General features: G+C 34.7%; 1 protein-coding gene across 2 annotated transcripts in view; it reads right to left on the bottom strand.

The window, feature by feature from the left end:
- CTNNA3 (catenin alpha 3) overlaps positions 1-21,165 on the bottom strand; it is a 1,765,907-nt gene that overhangs the window by 467,039 nt on the left and 1,277,703 nt on the right. For both annotated transcript variants that reach the window (XM_054435153.1, XM_054435155.1), the window contains exon 12: positions 10,899-11,099. In XM_054435153.1, coding sequence (XP_054291128.1) covers positions 10,899-11,099 — 201 coding nt within the window. The remainder of the gene's footprint in view (positions 1-10,898; positions 11,100-21,165) is intronic.

Genomic DNA, 21,165 nt, shown 5'->3' with positions numbered 1-21,165 from the left:
ATTAATAAATGCAAATAATGGAAAAACATTGATACCGATTTACAAACAGAAGTAGCTATTAAAGGATATATAAATAAATAACATAGGGGAGATGGCAAGAGAAGTACAATATTTTAACTTACTTCTTCTTCCCTCAAAAATAATTTCATGTTTTATCAACATCCATACTTTAATTCCTATTTTTACATAAGCATTTTGAGGCATGTGGTAATGGAATGTGTATAACCTTTCTTAAATTACTATAACCTACAATCAACACTAGACTTTAGAATATCTGGAATCTTAAAGAAATACTGCCAGCAGTGTTTATAATAAATGATACCTTTAAAAATCCCTATATCAGCAGAGGAATTTTATAATATAAATTGTTCATTTAACTTTAACTGCTACAGATTTTGGCAGACAGTAAAATTAAATGGTGGATGATCACCAGAATATATTACATTTTGCAAGATAGCACTGGGTTACTAATTTCAGGAGAAGAAATCTCTTCCCAGGTCCTTAGGCTGCTGTGTAGTATTGTTAAGCAGTAATACTTTCTTTTGGTAATTGATGAAAGAGGAAGCTGTAAATTACCATGAGCTAGAAATTTTGATTTGTGAAGTGAAAATATATGTCAGCAGAAATCGTGGCTTGGCACACAGTGGAAACGGCTTTCCAGCTGCCTAAAGTCTCCTTGGCTTTATTTGAACTACTTCTATCCTCCCTGAGCTGGTTAACTGGACACCTGATCTATGTCCACTTGTTCTACTCTCAGAATTGTTCTTCCAGTTGTGGCTATCTTTAAAATATCCTTTCCACCTTTAGTCAAGCAATCTTTCTTCATTGATAATCTTATGATATCTACTGTTTATAGTTTTTTTGTTTTTTTATTATACTTTAAGCTTTAGGGTACATGTGCACAAGGTGTAGATTAGTTACATATAGTTTTTTCCCAAGTGAAAGAGAGCTAAATAGAATATACCCATGCATGATAAACAATTAATTTATCTCACTGAATAAAATATTCACATCTATTAATAAAGCTTGTAGACAACATTGTCATTTGCAAATGTTGGCCTGCTAATTTGTTTTTTTCTTAGCAACAATATGCCCTTTCAGCATTTGCTTTTACGTCCATGAAGTCTGATAGCATAAATGCAATATACCTTATTTCGGCAACAGCTATAGGTACTGCTCACCTAAGAAATGCTTAATTCTTCATTTACTAAACTTGCTCTTGTCTTGAAAACGTGGCAATATAATTATATCCATTGTAACCACCCCCACCCAACCAGGACTACATCTGAGGAATCACATAAAAATTGGCATGAAAGACATAGTTGGGAAGAGGGTGGGGATGAAATGGCTAAAGCTATTGTCAATTAAGTTCTGCTGCCTGCACCAATTACTTACCACCAGGGGAAATGCAATCTGATTTACACACTCAAATTCACATGGTTTATGTTCTTTCCCAAACTAGAGGAAAGAAAATCTAAGGGACATAATATCTTGGTTTATTCTCCAGCCTTAGTGACCCTGAACCTCGAATTTAGTTTTATGGATGAGTATATAAAAGTTTTATCAGCTCACATCAATAAATATACAATCAGACTTTTCTGGCTATATATAAAGACCCCTAAAAAAGTAAAATTAGCTGTCTTTGCAGCTACGGGCTATTCATACATGAAATAGATACTTGTAACAACTGAAGGGAGTAGTTTCATTAGTTTCATAAATCTGATTTTTGAGATGAAACGGAAAAGAGAAGCCTTCTGCCAGTTTGTCTACATTTTTAAAAACATACACTATGTTATGGTTTATAAAACATTTTACAGTAATTCTCTTTCAAAGAGACTTAACTGTTGGGTTACCCAGTAGACAGCTGTCTAGAACAGAGCTCCTAACAGCTCTGGTGAGGCATATTGGTGTGTGTTAGTGAGAGGAGCTTTCAGATCTTGAGCTCCTTAGTTCTCAAGGTAGCTGGCAAGGAGATAAAACTGCTTGATAACTGCAGAGCCCCTGATCCCCTCAGGCCTTGAGCAGCCACTTCTTTTTCCCAGTGGCTGTGCAAACATTATGATTTTATTTTATTTTTTTGAGAGACAGGGTCTCACTCTGTTCCCCAGGATAGAGTGCAGTGGCACATTCACAGCTCACTGGAGCCTCAAACTCCTGGGCTCAAGTGATCCTCACACCTCAACCTCCCAAGTATTTGGGACTAAGGTGTGTACCACCATGCCTGGCTAACATTTTTTAATTATTATTTTTTTCTCTTGTAGAGCTGGGTCTCACTATGTTGCCTAGGCTGATCTTGAACACCTGGGTTCAAGCAGTCCTCTCACCTCAGCCTTCCAAAGTGCTGGGATTACAGGTATGAACCACTGCCCAGCCTCAAACACTATGATCTTAGAAAACACTAGTCTATGCTGTTACAAAGAATGTCTCATACTTAGTAATCTTAAAAATTAATGAAGTCAAAGTACCCATTCCGTTGGATTTAAAACAAAATATAAAGTTCAATTCAGTATCAATCTACATTTGAACAATACTAGGATACAGACCTGTTAAATTTTGTCATTGTAGTTAAAGAAAGAAGAAACCTCAGTATATCACTGAAGGGTATACTTTCCCCCTTTTTGAAAACCTTCATAGACTCCTTTATGCTTTTACACATATAGCAAAACAAACATTATTTTATGAAGCTAGTGTCTTGGCCATAGAATCATATTCACATCATAAATTCTGCTATGGCATGTCTTTCCTGGAATGTACCTAGATTTGGAGTGATATCATAATACCTTGTTTAATAAATCTACCAGAAATAAAGCAGACTTTTATGTTTGTTTTAAAGGTTTCATAAACCATCTAAAAGAATTGGCTTTGCAACAAGCTGCTGAAGGGCAATAGTCTTGGTTGCGTAATATGGATGCAAGTAGTTCCATTGTCCCAGTGATGTCCAATTAAGTTGGCAGCATCAATCCTCAATTTCCTTTCTCTGGGTCCTTTTGCTTCCTTGTTGATAATCATCCTCTCCTGCTTCTCATCATCCCCAACTTCCCCCTTTGCTAACAGACATCAAAGCCCTTTATTATGCAGGGAATATGCCAGTATAAGAGTCTTAGTGTGAGGCAGAGCACTGTCTGCAAAGAAGCTCAAAGGCCAGGTACTCACTCCTATGCATGCTGACAGCCAAGGTGTGGGCACATGATTTAAACTCTACTAAGATAATGCTTCTGGTACAGGAAGTTGAGTTTAAAGCAAGTGAGGCAAAAGCAGGGATATTTTATCATTTATTCCAATGGTAGAACCATCTGAAATGTGGTAGCAAATAAATGTACCAGCTGTGGGGTCCAGTGTCATAATGTTATGATACCGTTAGTGGCATTAAATGTTCAGAGGGGGCTGGAATGTTACTTCGAAAAGCTATTCTTTGGGATGACTTTAACTGTGGTTCCTATATGAAGTGTCCCTTGCAGTCTGCCAGTTTTTTCTTCTTGTTCCCCAGTCTTCCTGTGTTTTTCTGCCTAATTTAGCCATTCTTAATTTCAGTTGTTTGCAACCCAGAACCAAAACTAATACTTAATACTTCATGTCTAATCTTTTTAAACATAAATTATTTTTCTATTGCCTTCAGCACATAAAGATCCATAGAGTAAATCTGAATTAGTCATTTTATGGAAATACGGGAAAGTAGGATCAGAATGAAAGATATGACCTCTTTCTCTTTCTAGATGATATCTTGTTTCCCTGGAGAAGATCCATATGGGGCTGGTCACAGGCGTTCTAGAGTTACAGAAGATACAAGACCTCTGGAACATCTTTGCACTAGTGAATAACCACACGGCATGTTCCCATTCTCTGGTTCATCTTCCAATTCTCCATTCCTTTCAGCCCATGCCAATTCATCTCCACTGTCCTTAACCAATCAGCAAAAATCTCAAAGTTACTGTATTAGTCTATTCTCATACTGGTCTCACACTGATATGAAGAAATACCTGAGACTAGCTAATTTATAAAGAAAAGAGGTTTAATTTACTCATAGTTCCACGTGGCTGTGGAGGCCTCAGGAAACTTATAATCATGGCAGAAGGCACCTCTTCACAGGGAGGCAGGAGAGAGAATGAGTGCCCGAAAGGGAAATGCCAGATGCTTATAAAACCATCAGATTTTGTGAGAACTCACTCACTGTCACAAGAACAGCATAGGGGAAATCACCCCCATGATTCAATTACCTCCCACTGGGTCCCTCCCTTGACACATGAGGATTACGAGAATTACAGTTCAAAATGAGATTTGGGTGGGGACACAGACAAACCACATCAGTTACATATTTTACATTTTTCAGATATGGCAGTATTTCAACCCCTCTTTATGATTCTTTAATATCCACTCTTAAGCCCTTTATATTATTCCTCATTTAACAATAAAATTTCTACCAATGTGTCAGAATATATTATTTTTTAAAAAATAAAGCTATACCAACAGTGTCACTTTAGATTACTCCATGTACCATGTCAAAAAGGTCAGAAAAGATTTTGCATCACACAATACATATTGAAGACTGCAGTTTTTATAGCACTTTCTTTTTTCTGACAAGTTTGTATGTTCATTTACTTAAAATGGCAAGATAAGAATCTTGCCATTCTTATTTTAGTTCTTTAACTGGATCCTTAGTCTCTTAACTAGATCTGGGTCCTATATAAATCCAGTCTTCCTTGGACAGAAAATAGGTTTTTCCTCTCAGAAGTTCTAACAGCTACTTTCTTCAGCTCATAATGTTACCTAAGGTCCCACACTCCTATGGGAACAGAAGCACTTCCACAGTCATGAGATCTTACTCTTCTTTAGAGAGGCTGAGTTGTAATTTAATTTCCAACTTTAGAATTATCAACACGAAGACACACAGTTATCCAGGTTAGCCAAGTGATCTGCAGACAGAAACCTCTTGTTAATGCTCTCTAATTGTGTTAAAAAAAAAAAAAGAGTTATATTAACGTTTAATCCAAAAGGCAGAAAAGATATAATTTGAAAGCCTGTTCAGACTGCTAAAAGGGGAGGAAATTCGCCAACAATGGTTCCCAAATGTGAAAGCACAGTTACTATCCCTCACAGGGATTTGCTGGAAGCATTAGTGAAATTAGGTTCAGTCGGATCTTTCAACAGACGTAGTTCAGTGATGGTTCTTGTAAGTAATTGAATACACAATATTCATGATCTGTTGTTCAAAAGCTTGCTAAAGAACCTTTTAAAAATCTGACCCCAAGTTTTCTGGAAGTGGCTAAGATCTAACTCTGGACAGTAATGAATCACTTTGTTAATCTTTTCTCTGCCCCATCCTTTGACACAGCCCACTGTTTCCAGGGGTTGTTTTCCTCCTGAATTGGGATGACAACCTATTCTCCTGCTTAACTAGACTGTATCACAGTGTAATCTTGCAGTACATTTTAAATTTAAATTTTGGAGAAGGACTTGGTGATCATTGATCATTGGGCCCCTCTGCTATGTGTAGATGCTACCGGGGAAAATAAAAATAAAGAAAGTGTGGTGTCTGTCTTTAAGGACATTACAATCTAGTGGGAGAAACCTGTATGTAAATGGCTGATTATGATCAAAGGCAAAGTGAAATAAACATTAACTAGAGGACAAGCTCATAGTAATACAGATAATGGAGCAATTAATTCTAACTGAAAGGGAATCAAAAGCTCCTTTGCAAAGGTGGTGGCATTTGAGAAAGTGTTTAGAATGATTAGATTTTACGAGGGCAGTACAGAAGAAAAGGCAATCATTCCAACTGCAGGGATAGAATTAGCAAAGCCTTAGAAGCTCAATTCAAGAGGTTTCGTTTTGGGTTTTGATTTTTTTTTTCTTTTTAATTCTAACATACGACACAATGGTAGGCCCTGGGAAAGATTCAAAGGGAAATAATATGAGTGTCTTTTTCTCCTGTAGCTCATATTCCATTTTGAAAGAAAAGCCTTTTTTTTTTTTTTTGAGACGGAGTCTCACTCTGTCACCCCTGCTGGAATGCAGTGGCAGGATCTCGGCTCACTGCAACCTCTGCCTCCTGGGTTCAAGCAATTCTCCTGCCTCAGCCTCCCAAGTAGCTGGGATTACAGGCACATGCTACAATGCCCATCTAATTTTTTTGTATTTTTTCTGGAGACGGGGTTTCACCATGTTGGCCAGGCTGGTCTTGAACTCCTGACCTCATGATCCGCCCGCCTTGGCCTCCAAAAGTGCTCGGATTACAGGTGTGAGCCACCACACCCAGGCCAGAAAAGCCATTTTTATGACAGTATATCTGAGGAGTTCATCAAGAGCATATACTTGTCTGGGATGATGTAATTGAGTGGCACGTCCCTTAAGAGCTACAGTTCACGAGAACAGAAAGAATTCATTATTGCCAAAGGTTTCTAGAGGACATGAATATAAGCTCTTTCTGGAAATATGCATAGAATTTGATGTGAGAAACAAGGGGTAGAGATATTTAAAAAGAGAGTGATGGCAGTTAATAATCTTGTCATGTCCCCGCCATTGTGGAAGTATTAACTTAAGTGTTGTGGAAGGTGCCTTTTGGCCCACATCAGAAGAAAAAAAAAAAAAAGTTAGAAATAAAATTTTAGGTGAAATCAAATTCCTCCAGAGTTCAAGAAGGTAAATTGAGTGAAGAAGACTGGGGCTATAAGGAGAGAGAATGGAAGAGACTATGGCATATTAGAGACCATGGCCAAGGCTCAGTGAAAAAGAGGACACCACTAAGCTCCAGCCAATTCCCGTGAAAATTATGTTGGTGAAAACTCCACTGGCCACATAAAAATTCTTTGAGTCATACCTAGTATGTAGACTACTAATTTTCAAACACTGCTGGACTGCAGAGGACTAAAACCCTTAGTTTTTATAACTATTCAACTATTTATAGTTGAATATAGTTTTATAACTATTCAACTGTTTATAGTTGAATATAGTTTTATAACTATTCAACTGTTTATAGTTGAATATAGTTTTATAACTATTCAACTGTTTATAGTTGAATATAGTTTTATAACTATTCAACTGTTTATAGTTGAATATAGTTTTATAACTATTCAACTGTTTATAGTTGAATATAGTTTTATAACTATTCAACTGTTTATAGTTGAATATAGTTTTATAACTATTCAACTGTTTATAGTTGAATATAGTTTTATAACTATTCAACTGTTTATAGTTGAATATAGTTTTATAACTATTCAACTGTTTATAGTTGAATATAGTTTTATAACTATTCAACTATTTCAAACACTGCTGGAGTGCTAGAACTAAAACCTTTAGTTTTTATAACTATTTAAGGTTTTAGGACAGAGATGCAATGCAAAAAAAAAAAAAGTAGCATGTTTTAATCAAGCTACAAAATGCAAGATATGTATATGTAAACTATATTAAATGAAGGGGAATTGATAGGGGTTACCAACTGCTATTAAAATTTTTTCAAACTAAGTTTTAAATGAAATATGTCTTAAAACTCTATCTGTTGCTTAAACTGGAGTAAACAATTTACAAAAAAATTTTAGAAAAATTCATTGGCTCAAAATTTCTTTCAACTGTCTCATTTGCCTTTGAGACAAAAAAAAAATTTAACTATATGGCACTTGTTCATTCTAAGAAGGTGGGAATTCTGAATACACACTTTTCCAGTCTTGGCCTCATCAGATACTTGATGAATGAACCTGTATTTGCCATCACTGCCAGTTGCCAAGAGTGGATGCCACCAGGATATCTTGGTCAGATTCATTTATGTGCCTGTTATGTTTTGGTCCATGAGCCTGGCTAACAGTAAAACTAGGTGGGGGTTGGAGGTTTGCAACAGCTGCTCTGGGGCCTGCTGATTCCTGAATTTTATAGCATTCATAAATCACACAAAAATGTCCTATGTCAGTCCACTTCCAGTTTAGGCTTTTCCCCAACATAGTGCAAAAGAACTGAAGTTGACACTAAGAATATAATTTGTAAGCCTTCACAATACAGTCCAGAAGGTTTATTATTTATTTAAAAAGCTAATATATTCTATCTTCTCTATTAAGAATTCCTGACAGGAAGAGAAGCTTAGTAACAGGGATGAATGCAGTGGAATAAAGAATTTCACATGAAGATTACAATATTATGCTTCTATCTGGGTGAAATGTAGCATTCCAGATGTTGACTACATTTCACTAGAGTTTGTGAACAATATAAATTCCTGAGATATAATAGGTCAGCCCTGCTTAACGCTGAGAAAACACTTAGAAGATTATCAAATTTTGAAAATGTACTAATGAGCTACAAAGTCTGATTAAAATCAAAGGTGCTATGTTCTAAAAACATTCTTTGTGATTTAGATAAGTATGGCTTATATTTCATCATTTATGACAATACTTTAAGGCAAACTTTGCAAAGATGGAAAAGTCTCGGTAATAAACAACAGTTCACTATAGCTCCTCATTAAGTCATTTTCAGAAAGCAGGGTTAGATCCTGAAGACTGTATAAAAGAAAAGGAAACACAGAGAAAGACAGTCCACAGATATTACTGTTCACATGCTAAAAAGTAAACTATTAAGGCCTCATAACACAAAACATGATATTTCCAATTATTTAATTTGGTAATTATTTATAAATAATAAGTCCAAGATGTGAAGCAGATGCAAACAAAGATGAACATCTCCTGTTAGTAAATTCTGGAGGACAGAGTAGCGGGAAGTATCTTTCATAGACAATGTCTCCATGGGAAAGAAAATTTTCACATTTTTCAGCTTTGGTTAAGATCAAACTGATCTAATTAGCTTTCTCATCTAATTTGTTGCTTAGAATTCCTTTTAGTAAGGCATGCTTTTCATAAATTTCAAGGAAGGCTATTTGGAGAATAGTTTGGAATTAGACATAAACAAAAATGGAAAGCTTTTTCAAAGATACACCAAAATTTTTCTGAGTAACTAAAATAACAAAATTGGGACGTCATAAACTATACTGTTAAGCTAATAATAAGATGCTGTTTATACATAATAACCCAGGATTATTTTATATTCATTATATTTGGGATGTAGGACATAATTTATCTAGACAATTTTAATTAAAATTATATACAACTAATTAGAAGGAAAAAGATTTTTTTCTTTTCTGAATGTGATAATGTAGCCATATGGATTAGCTATCTAGAAAGGTTATTATAAATCAGAGGTATTAATAAGCTTGCAATTAAGTGTGTAAATAACTTTGTTTCACTATTTTCTGATTTCAGAGTGATTGTGAACAGTGGCATAAGACTGTAAACCTGGTGCCTCAAACAGAATTATGATCATAAAGAATGCTCACAAGACTAACATGATTATAAAACTGAGACAGAGGCAAAATATTAGTCCTCCTAGATTTTACCTAATCAATTCCTGATAGGAAATTTTTATTTGTCTAAAAAAAAACTCCTGTTACATTCTTCTTTTACTTACATTCTATTCTCAGAAGGTAGAAAAAAATCAGGGACACAGATAACTCTGTACTTGATTTTGGCCAACATGAAAGGAGTGCTTAAATTTAGTTAGGGAAGAGATAGTGAATGACCAGAGCACAATCATCTTTTTAAACAAGTAAATATATTGCCACAACTTATTGAAAAAGTAACTACTATGTGCCCTATTGATACCAGTGACTTTGAGGAGTGGATATAGAAATATAAATTTGATAATATCAAGAGTTTTATCTTTCCTTACCACATTGTTAGCATTGCATTATTTTAGAAATATTTCAAAGAGATAATAAGAAAACTACACACCAAGATTCATCAATGATTTTGTTTATCAACTTGCTAGAAAAACAGCAAAACTGATCATCAATTCCCTGCAAACCTTGCTAAGCTTGCCTTGCCGCACAGTGCTTCAGACCTAGTCTCTAGTGAATATTATTCAACTGTTGGTTTATTTCTCTTAATTCATTTCAAGGAATGGCTTCAAATAAAAAAGAAAAATTTAAAAAATGACTCATCCTTGTCCCTTCTACTCTTTTGGCTAAACAATGTACATATCAAATTTCATATTCCATATGCATAACATGAAAAATGATTCTCCAGGATCGATGACTTAAGGTTGGAACTTCAAATATGTTAGGAATCACAGATGCACCATCACCCTAGTGTGAGGAGGCAATAGTAAAAAATCTAACCTGAGGATTTCACAGATTCACAAAGGGTTTTCCCAGGAAGGAGTTCTGCTATCATGACTTATAAAAATAGTTGATTGTCCTCACTGTTTTTGAATCCATATGAATTCAGACACTTCTGTAAGTTTCTTGGAGAAAGGTTAACAATAGTGTTAAAACGCCATTTTACTGAGAGATTCAAGAACTAAGCACTTGCTGGCTGATTTTTCGAAAATACAAACTTGAGTGCTGCAACCAACACAAAATACTGGTTCCATATTTCTTATGCAATCAAAGAAGATTATGTGCAAGAACAAATTGCTGTTTTGCAAACAGACTGCAGATGAAGGTAAGAGCATTTCTCTGGAAACATAGGACAGACTTGCTATGTTTAAGTAATGTAAACAAAAACTTAGGGATATCAATGATACAGTTAACAGAGGGTTTGGTGATTATCACATACTTAACACCATATCAGCCTAATTATATCTCCTAACAGATAAGGCATTAATAAACATTCTAAGTGGTTTTTGACTAAGGCCTGTGGGTAATTTATATAATGAATATATTTATAGAAGACCTCTTTTCACCAATGAATATATTTACTTCTCAGAGACAAATTTCAAATCGCATAACCAGAGTGTGCAAGCACTGTATAGCAATGTATGTCAAAAGAAGCAACACAGACTAGAATCTTTCCCACATGTATGAATATTCATAGCTATGTAGATTCAAATAAGAGAAATATTGCAGCTGTTATTGGCAACTGACTTACCAGTACTTGTAAGGAAGTTAACATTTCTCATTACACCTTCCGTGTAAGCCCCTGGCTCGTAGCTGTCCATTTCACCCGTGACGATATGAGCAACTCTTGCTGCCCGGCCTCTGATAGCACCCGCAGCACGGTCTAAATTATCCACATCCTGGTCTCTTAAGGCTATGATACACTTGTTGACATCTTCCAAGATATGGCTTTCTGTAAGTAAATGAATCAAATTAGTTTTTGTGTGTGTCTGTGTTTAAAATCATACAAATCTAGCATATTATAATTATGTTAACTTCTGACTTCAGATAGAGTGCACATTGGAAATGGAAGACTTTGAGAATTATAAAAAAATTGGAGACATATTTTGCTTACATCCCTTTACTCTTTAATTGCAAAATCCATGAAATATAACATATTACCTTTTTAAGAGAAATTTGTATTGACTGCATATTATTTTAGATTCTAGTTCCAGTAGATTAGATTTTAGAGTGACATAGAGGTGGAAATTAAAGACAGTTTCTAGATTAAAATGAAAATAAAATATGTGATGATGAAATGCTACATTGTGAATGAAAGCAATATTATACAGATTATACAACTTATATATACATAAGTCTTTTAAAAGATGGATTTAAACAAATGAATTCCAGAGAAAGTTGCATACTCTGAAGAGTGTCTCCTGACCTCGTCCTCTCCATTCTTTACATGACTAGGCCATTGTCTACGGCCATACCACCCTGAACGCGCCTGATCTCGTCTGATCTCGGAAGCTAAGCAGGGTCGGGCCTGGTTAGTACTTGGATGGGAGATGACTAGGCCATGAAGATAGCAGGAAGTTATTATAGCACAATAATATTTTCTTTCTTTATAGAATGATTAATACTCACAGATAAAACTAATGAATGAAGATGCACAAATATGTGGAATATCAATAAACATCTTCAATGATATTTCTAATAAATTGAAAGTATATTAAAAGAATTAGTGTTCTGGCTTCTGGCTTTATCACATGAATCCTCACTTAATATCTTTAATGACTATTTCCTTAAAACACACCCAGAAAACAATTACAACAATAAGATCTCAGTAATTCCAGAACATATCATTAATTCTCTTTCTCTCTTTTTTGTCTCTCTCACTCTCTCTTTCGATGTCTCTCTTTCTGTCTTTCTCTTTCCCAATCTGTTTGTGTATATGTTACATGTGTTGACTATGTGTGTGTGAGCTCTTTTCCCATAGTCAATTGGGAAAAGAAGAAGTCAAACTGTCCCTGTTTGCAGATGACATGATTGTATATCTAGAAAACCCCATCGTCTCAGCCCAAAATCTCCTTAAGCTGATAAGCAACTTCAGCAAGGTCTCAGGATACAAAATCAATGTGCAAAAATCACAAGCATTCCTATACACAATTAACAGAAACACAAAGAGCCAAATTATGAGTGAACTCCCATTCACAATTGCCACAAAGAGAATAAAATACCTAGGAATCCAACTTACAAGGGAAGTGAAGGACCACTTCAAGGAGAACTACAAACCACTGCTCAACGAAATAAAAGAGGACACAAACAATTGGAAGAACATTCCATGCTCATGGATAGGAAGAATCAATATCGTGAAAATGGCCATACTGCTCAAGGTAATTTATAGATTCAATGCCATCCCCATCAAGCTACCAATGACTTTCTTCACAGAATTGGAAAAAAAACTACTTTAAAGTTCATATGGAACCAAAAAAGAGCTCACATTGCCAAGACAATCCTAAGCAAAAATAACAAAGCTGGAGGCATCATGCTACCTGACTTCAAACTATACTACAAGGCTACAGTAACTGAAACAGCATGGTACTGGTACCAAAACAGATATATAGACCAATGGAACAGAACAGAGGCTCAGAAATAATGCCACACTTCTACAACCATCTGATCTTTGACAAACCTGACAAAAACAAGAAATGAGGAAGGGATTCCCTATTTAATAAATGGTGCTGGGAAAACTGGCTAGCCATATGTAGAAAGCTAAAACTGGATCCCTTCCTTACACCTTGTACAAAAATTAATTCAAGATGGATTAAAGACTTAAATGTTAGGCCTAAAACCATAAAATCCCTAGAAGAAAACCTAGGCAATACCATTCAGGACGTAGGCATAGGCAAGGACTTCATTACTAAAACACCAAACACAGTGGCAACAAAAGTCAAAATAGACAAATGGGACCTAATTAAACTGAAGAGCTTCTGCTCAGCAAAAGAAACTACCATCAGAGTGAACAGGCAACCTACAGAATGGGAGAAAATTTTTACAATCTACCTATCTGACAAAGGGCTAATATCCAGAATTTACAAAGAACTCAAACCAATTTACTAGAAAAAAAAAACAAACAACTCCATCAAAAAGTGGGCAAAGGATATGAACAGACACTTCTCAAAAGAAGACATCTGTGCAGTCAACGGACACATGAAAAAATGCTCGTCATCACTGGTCGTCAGAGAACTGCAAATCAAAACCACAATGAGATACCATCTCATGCCAGTTAGAATGGCAGTTATTAAAAAGCCAGGAAACAACAGATGCTGGACAAGATGTGGAGAAACAGGAACACTTTTACACTGTTGGTGGGTATGTAAATTGGTTCAACCATTGTGGAAGATAGTGTGGCAATTCCTCAAGGATCTAGAACTAGAATTACCATTTGACCCAGCAATCCCATTACTGGGTACATACCCAAAGGATTATAAATCATGCTACAATAAAGACACATGCACACGTATGTTTATTGCTGCACTATTCACAATAGCAAAGACTTGGAACCAACCTAAATGTCCAGCAATGATAGACTGGATTAAGAAAATGTGGCATATATACACCATGGAATACTATGCAGCCATAAAACAGGATGAGTTCATGTCCTTTGCAGAGACATGGATGAAGCTGGAAACCATCATTCTGAGCAAACTATCACAAGGACAGAAAACCAAACACTGCATGTTCCACTCATAGGTGGGAACTGAACAATGAGAACACTTGGACACAGGGTGGGGAACATCACACACTGGGGCCTGTCAGGGGCTGGGGGGCTGGGGGAGGGATAACATTAGGAGAAATACCTAATGTAAATGATGAATTGATGGGTGCAGCAAACCAACATGGCACATGTATACCTATGTATCAAACCTACACGTTGTGCACATGTACCCTAGAAATTAAAGTATAATAGTAAAAAAAAGAAGTTACCATTTTCAAGTACATTGGCAAGGTGTTTTTTTTTTAAACAAATGCAACATATATGTATTCAAGGCATGTTTACTCTGTATTCACTAACGTGCTCAATTTTATATTGTAGAGCTATTTTCTTAGTCCTATAAAAGTGAAAGCATATTTACAGAAAAAACAATGTCTGTTCTTGGAAGATTAATAATATATAATACACTATATAATTTCTCTTTAATTAAAGATGAAATGATAGCTTGTACAAACTATTTTTTCCCTAGTGAATTTTGCAGAGGAGAAAACATACAAAGAATATTCACTAACAATGAATGAGTAGTCACCTCTTCTGTAAAAGTATGATCTATATGCCCAAGAATTTATTATTTAAAGCAGTGAATAAAAATATAGCAAGAATTTTTCTGTTTCTTTTTTTGTTTGGCTTTACAGAAGGTTGTGCGATTATTGCTCACAATTAAATAATCCTGTCTGAGGCCATAGTGTTAAATCTTGTTGAAGAATTATAGAGGTAAGGTCAGATATGGAAATAAAAGTCTTATATAAACATATATGATACGAAAAAATAATAAATAAAATAACTGAAAAGAAGCTATAACCAGACTTAACCCAAAGCAGCTATAGTAAGAATATTAGAGAAGATATGTAAATGATCTTTGAAATTACTAAGATTAAATATAGCACAAAATAATTAGAAAAGGCTCACAAATTTTGTATTACTGTGACACATTCCCATTACCCTGAATGCTTTACAGAATGCTGGGAACAACTATTTGCATGAAGCTCTAAACATAGAATGCCAGAAAAAGAAAATCAAAATGTTAGGTACCTCCCACATATGCACAATAACTAAATATTAAGCAACTTCTTAAAAATGATTATTTCTCTGCTATTTATATTTCTGGTGAATTTAAGTGGCTAAAAGAACTTCATGAAGGCTTGAGTTTTTATGCCAAGCTACACAGCCTTTAAATTTTTAGGAAAGAAAAAAATGCCAAATACCTTGTATACAACTTCCTACTGTTGAATCTCTTTAGACTTTGCTTCTGATGGAATGGGTTTACTCTTTAAACACAGCAAAAGTCATTTGTCTCACTCCTCAAATTATTTTTTTTCTGAAGTAGATGCACTTGAACTCAACAAATGCATCATTTTAAAAATGAGGTTAAAAGAAAGAGAATATGTTATTATAGAACAAGCACATTTAGAATATTACGTTTTGAAGGATTGTCACATAGCGAAGATTTTTCTTAACAGCTTCAGAGTATCAGCTTAACATTTGCTCTGAGGTGAGGGGTGGAATGTCCTGGTATTAGCGTAAATGCTGAAATGCATTCATTTAAGAGCAGAGAATTGTTGAATTATTAGCAATTTCTATCAATCATTTTTATAGCCATCTTGAGATGCAAAGGGTGATTTCTATTTTGTTGGAAAATAGTAATACATGGGATAATAAAGGAACTGATCTTTTACTAAAAGTTACTTTGTTTGGTGCAAGCTTCTCTGGCTAACTCCATCTTCAGTCACCACAGGAAGTGTAGCACAATAAAATTTTGAAATGCATTTTTTAAATGATAATTTTTTCTAGTTGTTCAGTTTCATTCATATATATATGTGTGTATATATATATTTGTGTGTATATATATACATATATATATATATATGTATGGAGAGAGAGAGAGAGAGATAAGGTCTCCTCCTATCACCCAGGATGGGGTACAGTGCCATAATCATAGCTCATTGCAACCTCAAACTCTTGGGCTCAAGTGATCATTCCACCTCAGGCTCCCAAGTAGCTAGAACTGCAGGAACTCACTGCCATGCCTGGCTGTTTTAATTTTTTATAGAGACAGGGTCTTGCTATGTTGCTCAGGCTGTTATCGAACTCCTTGCCTCAAGCGATTCTCCTACCTCAGATTCCCAAAGTGTTGAGATTACTGGAGTGAGCCCCTGCACCTGGCCAGTTTTCAACAATTAAAGCCAGAATTTAAAGGTCAAATCTATTGCCCCAGGGAAAGTAGAAAACAAACAAAATTCAGTGAGAACAAAATGTTAAATCATTGGCTTTCTACAGCCAAAGTAGAATTTTATAAATCTATAGTTCGGAGAACAGACTGAAAGTAGAAGCACATTTTGTTTGCAAAAGCTAGCTAGACTTGGTTGAGAGGTAAAAGTTTCTCCTTTTAATTCCTGAAGTGGGACTTTGAATATATCAATGGCAAAGCCTTAAGGGGAAGAGAGTTTATGCTATAATCCGTCAAGTAAGAAATGATACACTATCAACAGTTTCATCCCCTGATATCTAGATACACAAGAAAAAGATTGAGAGAAGGGAAGAAGAGAGAAAAAGATATTAACTAGTTTTTCTAGAGAAACTGAGTTATAATGCAAAATAGATTGAATTTTCCAAATTGTCAAGATTAAGTTTAGCTACCCAGTGTATATGAGCTAAGAGAGTTAAGCTAAATTTAATTATAAAAAAACAAGTTTCCATTTTTGCATACCTGGCTCCATAGCTATAAATTAAAAACACATTACATAGGCAACTACACAAATGTTCAACAAACAAAAACAAGAATACAGTAATTTTTCTTTCCCATTTACCCAAAATACATGAAACTAAAAAGCAAATAGAATGCATTAGTGTGTGAGTTAATTGTTGCTTATCTATCTACTTACAAAATTTGTTTGGCAAGAGTTTGACTATGATGATTGGTTTTCAAATTAAATAATATCCCACAGAAAGATCTAAGCAAAAACTAGCTTGAGAATACAGAGTATGCATACAGTTAAATGTAAAATGTAAAGTTCCTTCTTCCTCTTTTACATCCTAAATCCTTTCTTCTGTTTCTTCTTTCCAAAGTCTTAATATATGTTAGAAAACGTAGATGATATAAAAGATAAAGTACAGTCCCTGTCTGCAAAGGATTCACAATCTAGTAACCAGAAAGTAAAGCCCTTTTTATTTTATTGTCTTTTATTCCGCCCGATACAATAGTCAAAATTGTAGTCACTTGGTAATTTTACAAAAGCTTTGTTAAACTTTAACAAAATTTGCCCAGTTTCTTTGCACTGAAAGCTGTTTATTCTTGCGCTTTTAGAAAGCTCGAATTTACTTGACTTACTTTTGACAATTATCGAAAGAAAAATAAAGTCCAATATTGCTATTTCCAAGCCAATTATCAACAATACTTATACAAACTCTGCAGCACTTATTCACACACAATTCTATAGAAGAACACACACACACGAAAAAGAAGAAAGTCATTGAAGGCTTCATATTTCTCTCAATATGTCTTAAGTAGGCTCTTGCAACAACTTGTGAAGTTGTTAAGAAATTTATCAAAAGCTTGGAAATAGAAAAAATGGACTATTGCTTGTCCTTTTAATGTCTTGTTGAACAGACATTGCAATCAGGCCCACCTGGCAAATATCTAATTCTCAAGGAGTGTGTATCTTTGTTCCACTTGCTGTTAGTGTCAATTAGGATATTTTAAAACTCTGTAAGAGTTAATGCTCTTTAAAAAAAAAAAATCTGATGACCATGTAAATGATTCTTGTTACAAAAAGTGTTATTTTTTGTAGAAAAGATAATCCTAAAGGCTACAGCTTCATTGCTCTGTAGGACATTAACCAGTTTTGTTCCTAAATGAGAAATTTTATTGAGCCATTCTTTATCTAAATTTTTTAAACAAGGCTTATCATTTTAGCGCCTCTCAAAAATAAATTTTTGACACATGCTCAGGTTAAATTTGTAAAACTCAGGCTTTCAAATTTAGAAAATTATCCACAGACTGTACACCTCGACTTGGAAGCTACTGATTTTTCAATTAGAGTGCTATCCAGAAGAAAAGATGTAAAGCAAACATTTTATGTTAAATCATAAACCTACATTTAAAATGCAGAACTATAAAGCTTCTATAAGATAACAGAGGAGAAACTCTAGGTGATCTTGGGTTTGGCAAGAACTTAAAATATAACACCAAAAACATAATTAACAATTTTTTTTAAAAAATGAATACATTGGACTTCATAAAAATTTAAAACTTCTACTCTGCAAAAGACACTTAAAAGAATAAAAAGATGCCGGGCACGATGGCTCATGCCTGTAATCCCAGCACTTTGGGAGGCTGAGGTGGGCAGATCACAAGGTCAGGAGTTTGAGACCATCCTGGCCAATATGGTGAAACCTGTCTCTACTTTAAAAACACAAAAATTAGCCAAGAGTGGTGGTCCACACCTGTAGTCCTAGCTACTTGGGAGGTTGTGGCAGAAGAATTGCTTGAACCTGGGAGGTGGAGGTTCCAGTGAGCAGAGATCACTCCACTGCACTCCAGCCTGGGTGACAGAGTGAGACCCCATCTCAAAAAAAAAAAAAAAAAAAAAAGAATAAAAAGCCACAGACTGGAAGATAACATTTGCAAAACACCTATCTGATGCAGGACTGGTATCAAGGATGCACAAATAATTCTTAAAATTCAATAATAAGAAAACAACTCGATTAAAAAATGAGCAAAAGATGCAAGCAGACACCTCACCAAAGACATACAGATGACAAATAAGGACACAAAAACATGGTCAACATCATTTATCATCAAGGAATTTCAATTCAAAACAACACACGGCACATCTATTAGAATGACTAAAATTTAAAACATTGGTAACACCAAACACTGGTGAAAATGTAGAGCAATAAGAACTCTCATTCATCACTGAAGAGAATGCAAAATGACATTTTGGAAGACAGTTTGGAATGCCACTTTGGAAGAAATTTCAGCAGTTGCTTACAAAAGTAAACATACTTCTACTATACAATCAAGCAACCATACCTTGGTATTTACCCAGATAAATTTAAAACTTACATTCACACAAAACCTGCACATGTGTCTTAATAGCAGTTTTATTTCTAATTGCCAAAACTTTCATGCAACCAACGTGTTCTTCAGTAGATGAACGGATAAACTGGAACACTCAGCCAATGGAATGTATAAAAAGTGATGAAAAATGATATATCAAGCCAAGAAAAGACATGCAGGAAATTTAAATGCATACTGCTAATGGAAGAAGTCAATCTGAAAGGCTACATACTGTATGATTGCAATTACATGTCATTCTGGAAATGGCAAAGCTACGGGAACAATAAAATCCCTAGGGAGAGTAGAATGTATGGGCAGAGCATAGGGGATTTTTCCAGGTGGTAAAACTATTCTGTGTAATACTGCAGTGGTGAATACATGTTAATATACATTTGTCAAAATCCATAGAATTTACAACACAAGGTGAAGCCTACTGTAAACTGTAGAATTTACATAATAATAATGCATCAGTATTGGTTCATCAATAGTAACAATAAAGGATGTTCTTCAAACATTCTACATTCAGTGTCAAGTCCATTTTAGACCTTAAATAAGCACTGTTTAGCTTCTAAAATAGGAATAAAAATATTCAATTACATACATTATTTACAGATGTCTACGAACAATGAAGTAGGAATTGTGAACATACTACAATTTTCTGAGAATATAACTAAGAAAAAGTTTGGTCCTATTCTTTCCCCAAGTTTCTAGCCTTCACACAGTAACACCTTCTGGTTGTCAACTGGTTTCTTGGAGTTTTTAACAAATACTGTTTGAGTCTCTCTTCTTTTCCAGGCACTGTGCTAGGTAACATATACATAATATTTTGTTTAATTCTCATAATAATTCCAAGAGATAGATCTGTTACATTTCATTTTTATAGTTGAAGCAAAATGGAGCCTTTGAGCTGATAAATATGTTCTCAAAGTTCATAAAGTTATAGTAACTTGAGTCATGACTCAAAATCTAGGTTTATCTAACCTGCTAAGTTTCTATAAAAATGCTAAAGTCTCATCTGACTTCAAGATAAGGTGATTCTATAATTATATTATTCAACTATTCAAAATGTATAATGGGAAGGGAAAATTATAGGTTTAAAATATTTTCTAAATTTTATTGAAATGGTACAAAAGATTGTTTATGCTATAATAATCCATAGCTGAATGCATTATAACTTTTCACATTAATTTTCATTGGGCATAAGATAATCATCTACGCATTTCAGAAGGATAATTTTAATTCTGCAAAGCTTACATTGACTATGCTCTGATAATGTTAACATTCTGGATCTGTAATAAGGAGCCATCATAGCTAGAGGGAACCTCAAGTATTCTAGAGATAGCACCAGGAAGGTGGCCATAGAAGAATAAATAAACAAATGAAGTTTAGTGCCTTAGCTACTTAGCTATTCTAGTATAGGAGCTAAAGTCTAAGTTATTGCATTTTATGCCATTCTTATCCTGACAAAATAAACAAACAGAAAAAGTGAAACAACCTTAGGCATTCTCACTCAGACCATACTCTTTTCCATCAACTCCTCTACTACTGAGCTTTTTCATGTTAATTGTCCCACTGCTTCCTCTCCCATAGACTGAGAACCTATTAACATCTAATAACAAAGCACTGGGTTAAAAAAGAAAAAAAGAAGAAAGCTTTCAGGATACTACCAGATTGAGCATCAGGACTGTCAGCAGGAACAGACAGTAGTGAGCAATTCTCCCATATTGTGCAATAAAACCATTCAAGTCTTGCACACTGGATGCTAATGTTGGATGCCTCTGTTGCTGGATTGTCTTATAAAAAAACAGTCAGTATTCAATCGGGTACTAGTCCTTTTTCATAGTTCAAAATATAGAACAACTTGAGTGTTCAATTATAAAGTCTGTGCTTTTGGACACAGAAAAGCAAATCCCAGTACTGTTTAAAATAACCTCGTAGAGGTATATGACACATAAAGCAGAAAAGAAACCCTAAACAAATAAAGTACATAAAATGCAAATGTACAGATAAAATTAAGAATAAATGAGTTGCTGATAACCTGGTAAATTTTACTAAGTTTTTATTTATTTTTTCCCCTCAGAATAACAAGTATATATACAGCTCAATTATCTTTACTACCTTCTAAAATACAGTATCTCTCCATGTGGGGAAAAAAAGGCTAACAATTAAAAGAGAAGAAGACTATTAGTAGATATATGT

This window comes from Pongo pygmaeus, chromosome 8 (genome assembly GCF_028885625.2).
Source record: "Pongo pygmaeus isolate AG05252 chromosome 8, NHGRI_mPonPyg2-v2.0_pri, whole genome shotgun sequence".
NCBI lineage: Eukaryota > Metazoa > Chordata > Mammalia > Primates > Hominidae > Pongo > Pongo pygmaeus.
The sequence above is the reverse complement of the archived record's forward strand: the minus strand, read 5'-3'. Positions and strand labels throughout refer to the sequence as shown.